General features: G+C 31.2%; 1 protein-coding gene across 1 annotated transcript; it reads right to left on the bottom strand.

Annotated features, from left to right (window-relative positions):
* Positions 1–773: 773 nt before the first annotated feature.
* LOC140451030 (uncharacterized) lies at positions 774–1622 on the bottom strand. Its single transcript, XM_072544743.1, has one exon. It carries the CDS (start codon positions 1620–1622, stop codon positions 774–776), a length of 849 nt encoding a protein of 282 aa, XP_072400844.1.
* Between the last annotated feature and the right edge of the window lie 10573 nt (positions 1623–12195).

Raw genomic sequence — 12195 nt, forward strand, 5'->3', positions numbered from 1 at the left:
ATGAGATATTTTCCCGATAGGAAAATGTGACCGTAACACGTTTTCATTAAGTTTAGTATAGTCACCACAAAGCCGTACACAATCTCCCTTGTCCACACAAACAATTGGGCTGACCCAAGAAGTAGGATCTTCAATGGGTTCAATTATCCCTAATTTTAGCAATCTATCAATTTCAATTCTTAATTTTGGTAACAGAGGTAAAGGAACAGTTCTGGGAACGCTCTGTACATAAGGTTTAGCATCTGGCTTAATTCTAATTGACATTTCTATTTTAAATTCACCTATATCACTAAAAATACCAGGAAATGTTTTAGCAACAGACTCTAAATTAAATTTTGAAAACATATTAGTACTCTTAGATTGATTACAATGAACAACACTGCAACTGATTTGATTTTCCTGTTTACGCTTACATTTAGAAAAATTTAGAACATTAAACCTAATGATTGACTCTCTGCTTAATATAGGTTGTCTCAACTTCCTAATACAATATATTGTTTCATCATTTGTAAAACCGTCATAAGTAAATTTTATATGTAGCTTACCCACTGTGTCCAATTTATGATCGTCCACTGCACCAATTGCATCACATGCCACAATTTTACCCATATATTCTGGAGGTAATTTTTCATAGGGAAAACAGTTAACATCTGCTCCTGTATCCACAAAAAAAGGTACCTTAAATTTGTCATCCAATAAGATGTCTACATACCAACGATCCTTCTTGTCTAGGTACACTTGTCCAATAAAGGAATCTGTATGTACCACTTGATTTACTGAATCCCTTCCTTCGCGTCTGTACTACTGCTACTGGTGGACCTTGAACACTTAACAGCTCTGACAGCTTTCTTCCTGCACATCACACTCCAATTACCTCTACGTGAACAAGATCTGCATTCAGAGAACTTGGCTGGATATTTCCCCATATTTTTAAATGTAGGTATACCACAGTATCGACATCTGTAACCTTCCTTAACTTTCTCATGAGTTGTTTCTTGTTTAGCAAAACTCTTACCTTGATGTCTTTTATCACTACGCTCCCTGTAGTCCTGTTTAACTGCACTAACTGACTGCTCCTGTCTCATAATTCTATTTTGACTATCTTGGCGTGCTATTTGTATTGCCTTCTCTAGTGTCAAACCATCATTTAGTTGCATTCTTTCGCTCACCTTTTTATCAGCTATTCCGATAACAATCCTGTCACAAATTAACTCATCTTTAAGAGCTCCATAGCTACAGTGCTCTGCAAGAGTATGTAGACTTGAAATAAAGTTTCCCACAGGTTCTCCTGGCCTTTGTACCCTTGAATTAAATTGAAATCTCTCAAAGATTGTATTTCTTCGGGGAATAAAATGATTGTCGAAAATCTGCATTACATCTTGAAAGGATGCATTCTCCCCTGGTCGATTTTGAAGTAAAATATCTTCTGCTTCATTTCCCATTAAATACAACAATAGGTCTAGTTTATCCTTGTCAGATTTTTGTCCAAATCCACTTACAGACATATATCTCTCTATGCTTTTCTTCCATTGGTGCCATGTCTGGGGCTGTGTAAAATCAAATTCGCTTGGAGCCGAAATGTTCGCAAACACTTCTTTATTTATTTGGATAGGTGCATCCATTTTAAGGATTATAGGTCCCCTCTGATTTATAGGTTATGCATAAGATTTGCACTGCTGTCACGTTCGATCACTCTTTGCTTGTTTAATGTTAACAAAACAAAGCATCAGCTGCCACCATGTCGTGTTATCGAAGAGGGGTTACAAATAATAATCGTTACTTCACATAAACATCAGTTTATTCTCAACCCTAAAACATACATCCATGCCCGAGCTTCGGCAACCTTCACATGACATGTCTAACACCCGTCATCTGTGTTGCCTAACTCTGGCACCTATATCTTAAACTAGGCTAACAACACACAAACGTCATAGAAAATTTAAGACTAGCTGTCATATGTCGACGTTTATACTGACGACAAAGAACAAATAAATTGACAATATAAGCACACCCTTGATTTACAATATATAATACATATTACATTATTTAAATTGTTATAAAAGCAATTATTGTTATTCGAAAAAAATGTCTACTTTACTTTGAAAATTAAGCACAAAATGTTACCTGGGTTTTCACATAAAATTTTGCACTGAAACTTCTGGGATTATTGCTAAAATTTCTGGGGTTGAACTCTCTGGACACGATCAAAAAACTGCTTCAGGAACAAAACAGGAACAGCGAGGTTGAAGAAGCACTGAAAAACTTGGAACTTTTCTCCTTAAGAAAAAGTGGGACAGGTAGAATTGGACTGCAATTACACATTCAATTGCTACTATTAACCGCTACTAAACTTATTTTACATAACGTAGGACGAAGAACAAAAGGACATTACAAATTTGATGAAAAATTTGGACCCAAGCTAAAATCGACTACCTCTGGTATTGATCCTAGCGAGAATTAACAATTATCTTTTAAAATTCATTCGCATAATTTAAAATAACAGAACATATAAACTGAGTACTTTTGAAACGCAGAATATTCTAAAAGAGGCTTCGATCAAAGAATACCGACAAAATATGCATCTTGTGAAATATAAACAAACTATAAAATGATTTACATTAACTTCAACGACGTAAAGATGAATTGGAAGAATTCGGTGTTTTAATAATACTTACGAATGGGAAATGAAATACACTAAAATATTCTTCGATTTCTTTAGCAAATACGAGGGGATTTTAATACATTTGAATATATATTTTAAAGAATTTTCAAACGCTACAATGTTTGTTACGTTGATTTTGAAAAAGCATTTGACAAAGTAAGACATGAAAAATTAGTCCAAATTCTAAAGACAAAAACATAGACAATAGGGACTTGCGAATAATAAACAAACCTTTACTGGAATCAAAAAGCACAAATCGTAATAGATAACAAACCCAGTCCAGAAACTGAAATCAGGAAAGGTGTTAGGCAGGGATGTATTATGTCCCCATTACTATTTAATGTATATAGTGAAGCCATGTTTGAAGAAGCATTACTATCTCAAAGTGAAAGAATAATAATTACCAAAAGATCTATTAACAACATAAGATATGCAGATGACACCGTGATTATGGCAAGGTCTGCTGAACAACTCCAATTACTGCTAAACAAAACAAAGAGTTTCTGTAAAAAATGTGGACTAAAAATGAATATAAAAAAGACCAAATACATGATAATAACAAAAAAAAACAAGTTACAGGAGGATGCTTAGAATAGCATGGACATAGAAGAAAACTAACACGGAAGTATTGCGAGAAATGGGCAACGAATGCGAAATAATAAACACAATAAAAATAAGAAAGTTACAATATCTGGGACACGTAATGAGGAGACAGCGATATGAACTGCTAAGGCTAATAATACAGGGAAAGATAAGAAGAGGAAGAAGTATAGGAAGAAGGAGAGTGTCATGGTTGAAGAATTTAAGGGACTTGTTTAAATGCAGTTCAATGGAACTCTTCAGAGCAGCAGTAGATAGAGTAAAGATAGTGATGATGATATCCAACCTCCGATCGGGAGACGGCACTTAAAGAAGAAGAAGCATGACAAAATCTACCATCAAGAGGAATCAGTGAAATATTGTATGAACCAGATAACAGTAACTTATTAAAATTAACAGAATGTATTTCCAATTTCGACAATACGCTATAAGACCACATTGCACGAATTATCTTGGATTTAATATTTAAAATGCATTAATAAGTATATTTGGTGAAAAAATTAAATGCACAATTGGATGGAGTTATGCAGAAAGCTACCAACCCTAAATAGTGACAAACTGAGATAATCAAGTTTTTATTGATTTAAAAACTGTGTAGGATATGTTGCTATTACTTTGTTACTTTTTTTACTGTGGATAGTTATTTTGGTATTTTCTACATGTTTGAATATTTTAATTGTAAATTAAAAAGAAAAACGGGAAATTTTTGTGGATTGGTAGGTTTTTGCATTTTGCAAAGTGGGAAATTAATACCAACAATATTCAATAAAAATAAAAGTAAAGTTAGAAAAATTATTTTTATTTACCGAAAAGTTAAGGATATGGTTATTCAACGTATTAATTAAATAAATTTTAATGTTAATCTACGTCATCCATTTCAAAATCTAAATCTTTAGTAGTGACATTGTAACCCTCAACATCTTCAGTTATATTGGCACCCTGCAAATTTTGATAAAAAGGCAGTGCATCGGCAGGAATAAGGTGCATCATTTCCTTTAAATTTTGTAATTTCGCCTCAGCGATAGGCTTTCCGCTAGGCCACAGTGGTATTAAATCGCTAAAGATTTCTTCGTTACCAGTTCTACCTCGAAAAGATCTTTTAATAGAAATTTTTTGATAAGGTTGTGCCATTAGCCGAAATGGTTCTAGCTTTTCTATTTTGATTGACCTAATCTTTAAATAATTAATTTTTTTTTATCTTCTGTCACTTTACGATTAGTAATCTTTTTCAATGTTTTAATGTCTTGCATCTAACCCAAGATCTTTTAAAGCAATGTAAATATTATTCTATAATTTTAGGTTGCCCACCTGATATTATCTCACACAAGGAACAACCGTGTTTTTAGACTCGTTTATCTCAATTCGTCAACAAAGCTTGCCGAAGTTAGAGAGCAGTTTTTTAGGTTTTTTTACTGGTTACTGATATTGCCGGACAAGGATTAGCAATTTTTTGTTAGAATTTTTGAAATTATTGAATATTGATTTAAATAATTTTTGATAAAATATCACATTTTTTTTTCAATTTTTTAAGACATTTATGTTTTTTTCCGCATCAACATTACGGTGTAATGCCATAATGAATAAAATACCCACCTTTACATTTAAACCTTTCAAATACGCGAAGAGGCGGTATAATTGACTTATTATAAATACTAAAATTTACGATGAAACATATTCAATTTTTAGTACTACAATGACACAAAAAACATCGCAGGCTCATTGATGACAAAATAAAAAAACTTTAAGTTTATCTGCTCTGTCGTGACATGGTACATAATTTTAGCAAAGGTTAATATTGTCAGGATTATGTACAGTATGAACTCATTGATCAGGTACAATCAACTGAAGCTTAGTTTCTGTACCATCATCGTTTTCAAAGGTTCTATACAGAAGATCATCTTTTAGCACTAGGCAATTCCATTGGCTCCAGTAACACTTGACTTCTGGACTACATGCACTAATGTCTTGCCAAGAAGGTCTTTCACTTCAACGCATCCAATGCAATACTCTTCTTATACATGGATCATCTGCTTGAGCGTCTTGTAGCTGTTGAGGCTGCCATTGATCATTAATGACGGTGGCTCAACAAGTAAAACAGTTAGAAATTTGTTTTCAAAAACTAAAACACCCTTGTCCCTTCTGGAACAAGTTAATACCATTTATCACATATCTTGTGCTGAGTGTGACTCATGTCATATCGGTCAGACTGGGAGATCATTGAAAGGGCGCCTTACTACACATCGTAGTGACATCAATTTATCTAAACATACTTGTGCTCTTGCCCAGCATGCTATTGATACCAAGCATAAGATAGACTTTAATGAAGTTAAGATTCTTGGCACAGAACATAATCTCGTCAAGACAGTTTTTGGAAATGTGTTCAATACTTAAACACCCGAATGCTCTTAATAAAAGAACAGACATCAGTAACTTGAGCCAAATATATCATGCTTTAATATTGCAGAATTAGGCTTAATAAGCTATTTACTTTATCATTGTCATTTAAGGTGTACAGGTTTACCATATTTCCTTATTAAATAATTAAATACATATATATATATATATATATATATATATATATATATATATTTATATATATATATATATATATATATATATATATATATATATATATATATATATATATATATATATATATATATATATATATAATTTAAATAAAAACAAAGAAATATTTCTTACTTATATTAACTTACACTTATGCATCTTGCATTACTTTTGACCTAGGCACGTGTTGCATATACACAGATTTGTATTAACTGTTTTTAATCAAATAGTTCAATACAGTTATATAATTGATGTGATTCATAGAATCCTTTTTCATTTACAGCTCCAAGTGTATGAACCTTGAGCTGTTGGAAATTATAATTGATCTTCACCTGTGGCTGATTAACCAGCCACAACGTTAACGATTTATATATGAGTTTTTGGTTTGACCTCACTTGTTTGTTTGTTTTTTCTTAGCCGATCAATGGGGGAAATTTGGTGTTATTAACCACCTTTCCTTTCATTTATTGGTTCCTTACAAGCAGGTTGTCACCCAAACTCATCTTATCATTTAAATAAACCTCTCTATTATTAGGGTTGGTATTTCACCTTGCTGTTCTGTCATAATTAATGACCTCAAGGTTTTACTGTCTTTTTACGTTGGTGGCGTGTTTGTCCTAATAAAACACGATTTTACCAGCAGCATTCAAGAAGCCAGGAGTGGTAATTTCATTATACATTAAATTATTCAATTTCAATATTAATTAATATAATAATGCTACCTAAAGGTAAAATTAAATCATAACTATTGCTGTATTGTTGGAAGTGCATCTATGATTTTCTTAGTTCTTCATTCTCTTTTTCAATGATTTTTTACTTATACATTTTTATATAAAAAAACAAAACCACATGTTCTTTTTGCTGTGCTTAGTTTAAACAAATTGTTAACTTATTTAGTTCAATTTATTGTTTATACATCGTAATCGTATAATGTCCATTTACTTAAGTGTCTTTACAACTTTAATATCACTAACTGCTACATATCTTTTTAAGGTAACACATGTAACAACTTTTCCATGCTTGTGTGGTTTTTTCATATTGTTCTTTTTAGATGAACTGATGATGCTTTCTGATTAAGAAAGCGAAACGTCTTCAATAAATAGATGAAGTAGCCATCAACTTTGTCTTTTTTCTCCACCTTTTGACCGAAAAAACCCACCACTCTTCTGAGTGATCCTTAATTTATAATATATATATATATATATATATATATATATATATATATATATATATATATATATATATATATATATATATATATATGTAACGTTAGGCACCAATTTGTAACATTCCAACGAACATTCATTGGGTGCCAATTTGTAACCCTTCGAGGCTCAATTTGTAACATCCCAACGTTGAGCTGCTGTTGTCAACTTGTAACCGCCAACCTTAGTTTGCTGCTACAACCTGACTAACATCACTAACAACGTTGGAGCGACAAATCGTTTCCCGTTGGGACCAATTTTTAACGTCATAACCCCTAATGCATCAATTGCAAAATTGCTACATTAGACGTTATACGAAACACTCCCTGGCTAGCTCACTCAGGACGTGAATATGGCCTACTCTGGAGCAACACACGCAAACAAGTAAAAAGAAGAAACAATACACAATTAAATTAACACATGTTTATTAAATTATTTAAAAAAATGAGAGAAAAATACATGTTTAAATATATTGAATTTAAATAAAAATTATTTGACTTCTTGCTACAGTGTTACATTATATTAAGGAAAAATGCTTGTCACCAAATCCTAGGTTTTATCCTGGTCTTTTCTGCTATGGTTGTTAGCAAGCCATGTTGTTAGTTGTGGATTTTCTTGCCCTGGAGTCAACTCTCCTATTGGAATGATAGTGACATTCTCAGGCCGGTTGGTCTTCTGGATGTTAATATAAATTGACCCGCACCTGAGAAATGTATCCCGGAGGTTGACTAAAATGAAGAAAAACACACCTTGCTTCAGAAAATGGTGAAACCAAAATGAGAGACCTTGCTTGGGGGATGAATAGGTGACCAATCAAATTTAACAAAATTTTATCATTATTCACCCAAGCAAGTCGAGAAACAATTCTTATTTATGTAGCAAATAAGTAAAAGTAAGGATATATAATCTTTTTAAGCAAATGGTAATTACTTTTTACTACTGAAATATTCTAATATTAATTACAAAGCGGATTCGGTAAAAATGACAAGATATATTTATTGAAAAGTTAGATAATTTAGAATTTAGAAACAGAAGATATTATTAAGGATTTAAATTCAATATTTAAAACTGTAAAAATATTCGTAAAATTTTTACATACTATGTATATTAAAGAAACTATATATTTCTTATCGCTAATTTTTTATTATAAGAAATAAAAAAACACAAGAAATATCCACAAAAATATGTACCTACTTACATATGACAATCATAAATAATGAGATTAGAATTTTCAAAGTTAAAATTATAAAAGATTTTTATACAACAGGTAGAATCAGGAAACCGATAAAATATATTAAACTCTTACCTCCTAATTCAGGAGACGACACAACAATTGGTTATTATACTAAAGTCATGAAGAAAATCGACATTTTTAGAAATAAAAGCCATTATATCGACTTTTGTATCGAACGGGAAGGGGGAAATGTCAACAAAAAGGAGTCTTTGTCACTAGCATTAAACTAAACAGAGAATAAAGATGGCACCTCTCGTTCCAAAGTAACAGAAATAGAGATGAAAATAAAATTCATTCTTTAGAAACTTGAGTAAAAGATAAAAATGATGATTATTAAGAAAATAGGAAAGGTAGATACTGAAATATATATATGTGTAAAGAAGATAGATTTGGACGCCAACTGGTTTTTATACCAAATACCAGTAAAAATGAAAAGAGAATAATGAATCAATTAAGTAACGACATAATTCTGATACAATCTATATCTGAGAAAATATATAGAAAAATAAGAGATACAATGGAGGATATAGAAGAATATGAATTATGACAGAAGATATGGAAATTGGAGAATAGAATTAACGAAATATATTAACATAAGAAAGAAAGCAGGCAATGTAGCAGTTATAACGCTACACACTTCCACCACCCAGTAGAAAAATTTCGAAAGTACCTTGAGAAATTTTTCTCATCACTAAACTCATTATATGTTATGATCATCAAAATAATAATAAAGGTAATCTTTACCAAATAATAAAGTTATCTAGATACCTAGATATAGGTATAATAACTTGTAAGTTTAGGTACTATTATTTAAACAAAATAAAGTGAAAATGGTTAACTTGTGATAAGATATAAAAATTAATATACTTATATTAACCTAAGTCAAAAAAAAATAAATGACTATCACCCAACGAATTATAGTATCCGTTAAACTAAAATTTTAACTACATAATTATAAACTATGTATTACAGTATTGTAATACTATATACACTAAATGACTTTAGAGTGAGCACTCTGGGTATTATTTCATCCCCAACGAATTATAGTATTCGTCACACTAAAATTGTAAGGTAAATAATCCTATGCTATACCTTATAGCAATTCCTTACAAGGCTTTAGAGTTAATACTCAGGATAATATTTTATCCCAACGAATTATAGTATTCGTCACACTAAAATTGGTCGTAGACCAAGAGGGAGAAAAGCTACGTTAAGGGTTATCCGCAATCTTTGGTACTGTACATCGATTATACACTGGGCCGATTGAAATCATGTTGGTATGAACGCAGTAGCTCATAATCCATGGTTAAACCTCGAAAGCGCTCCTCAGAGACGACAGTCCTGTGTACTATGAACCCCCCGACGCCATACCCTAAAGACAACCTTACCATTAAAGGAAGATCCAGTGGTATAAATGTACATCTCCACCACAGTTCGGTCCCATATATATGTAATTACATAAATATCATACAAAAACAACTAATATGGGGACGATGTATTTATCACTCATGGAGATAAACATCGTTAGAAAGACATTCTTTCAAGAATGTTAGTTCTTAAGGGAAGTTGATTTTAAACCAAGGTAATTATGATATTAGCAATATCACTAGATATGCATATAATCATTAAGTTATAAAAGATAAGATATCATAATCATCAGTAATGCAGTAGTTATATAAATCCAAATATTAGTTATCATAATACTAATCTAGATTTTAGTTGCATATATTGCATGAGATAGTATGAGTAGAACATTATAAGCAGTTAAGAAAGATAAGGTAAACATCAAAATATAAAAGAAATAAGTAAAAATTTAGTAAGACCAATCTAGACATCTATTAAGTATAAAATTTACACAAGATGAAAAGAAAACTGCACAAAATTATACTCAGTTGAACTGAAGAAGAAAAATTAGTCATAAATATACTTTGATTTAAATCCAAACGTTATGCACCTGTTAGAATAATAAAGTAATCTATACAGAAAAACTGTACAGAGCAAAGTTATACAAGAGGGTATAAAAAACAAAACCTTTCCATTGTCATTTCAAAGAGACACAACCCTACACCAGATTTCTAAATAGTAGTATGCATAAGGTTAAATCTACCTTGTAAATGCAATAAAAAAAATTTCATTAAAATATAACACTCAAGAAAAAGAAAATTCATTGTAGTTATGCATTGATGAGGGCAATAATTGTGAACTAAATCAGAGAAACTTATTATGACTAAACTTCAATAGACAGTATGGTCTGGAAACAATTACATTGTTTATTAAAGATAAGAAGATAATGAGAATGAATTCTCGGCATATTGCATATGCATATTTATGGACTAAGGCAAGTCAATAAAACAGCAAATTGACATTAAGCTAGTATAAGATAAAGTAATTTTTGTACCAAATAGTATCAAAAATTAAAGGTAGGTAAATATCAAGATAATTAAGTAACACAAGTAATTTTGATTGTCAGATAAAGATAAGTATATTCTTCACAATACCTAGTAAGTCATACACAAAAGACATTAAAGATACTGCATAAAATTTGGCTTACTTATGATAAAGGAAAATACAAAGCAAAGATAAGATAAGTTGTGGTAATATCATATAAAATTGCTATAACACTAAACACTATCCAGGGATCTACACAAAAGAAATAGAACTAGAACTGCATAAATATAGACGTATGTATTTAAAATGTTAAAGACAATTCAAATGCAATCAAAAACTTCAAAGCTTCATAATCTTACACCAGAGGTTTCTATAAAAGAAGATATATGCATAAGATTACTTTCACTCCAAAAGATAAAGAATTATGCCTAACGCAACACCCCTAATGGGTAAATGGAAAATATTAACGCCCTTGTTAATAGTTTTCCTGCAGTGACCTCAAGTCCCGCGAAGATAAATCATCCTAGGCAATTTTTATGTGCTTGTCCGAACAAATCTCATATTTGAACCCACTCAACGGAAAAACAAGACACTTGCACTAGGTATGAAAATTAGACATAAGTTATTACCGCAATAGTTTTAATAACACCATAAAGGTAATACAAGTAGCTAACTTGCAAAGGTAAGAGATAATGTGTTATTAAACGAAGATAAAGATAAGTAAATAACAATCAAACTTGTGAAAGGTAGTAGATAAATTTTCTAGCAAAGGTTCTCATAACTAAATATTTTATTGAAAAGTCCATAAATAACGAAGATATTTGTTAACGCAGGTAATAAAAATATGTATAAGCTTAACAAAAGAGATAAGAAGATAATATAAAATATATGCAATACAAGATATATGTAAGTTTAAATTACACTTAAAGGTAAGATATAATAGTATAACTGCAAGTTTTACTCAAAAGATATATTTTTAATATGCATTACTGATTTTCATCGTCACTAGAATCAGTGACATCTAATTTGATATCCCTGACATGAAAATTTCCAAGATCATTTCCATCTAGATCCTTTAAATTGTAGACTAATTTAGACAAAACTTTATTGACAATACAGGGGACAAATTTTGGCGCTAGTTTTGCAGAGAAATCATCGACAGCTTTTGATAGGACAAAATTTTTCTTCCAGACTTTATCACCAACGTGATATTTGACATCACGTCTACGAAGGTTATACCTGCTAGAATTCGTCGCATAAGAGTGACGTATTCTCTTTTGCACTTCTTTGAAAATAGAAGACATATTTTCTAGTGGTCTTGGGTCGAATAGCTTGTTATTAATATTAATGACATTGCTTGCTTTGTCTTCTATTGCACCAAAGAAGGAACCGTCCAAAGGGATATTTCTGGCAAAAGTTAGAAACGAAGGACTAAATTGTGTAACTTCGTGTTTGGCTAGGCGAATAGCCTGGGCAATCTTAAAGATTTCTTTGTCCCAATCTTTATGATTATCATGTATAAAAGAACGAATAGCTGT

This window comes from Diabrotica undecimpunctata, chromosome 9, assembly GCF_040954645.1.
Source record: "Diabrotica undecimpunctata isolate CICGRU chromosome 9, icDiaUnde3, whole genome shotgun sequence".
Classification (NCBI taxonomy): Eukaryota; Metazoa; Arthropoda; class Insecta; order Coleoptera; family Chrysomelidae; genus Diabrotica; species Diabrotica undecimpunctata.

Coding starts and splice junctions, on each gene's coding strand:
- LOC140451030 (XM_072544743.1), bottom strand. CDS start 1,622: ATGGATGCACCTATCCAAATAAATAAAGAAGTGTTTGCGAACATTTCG.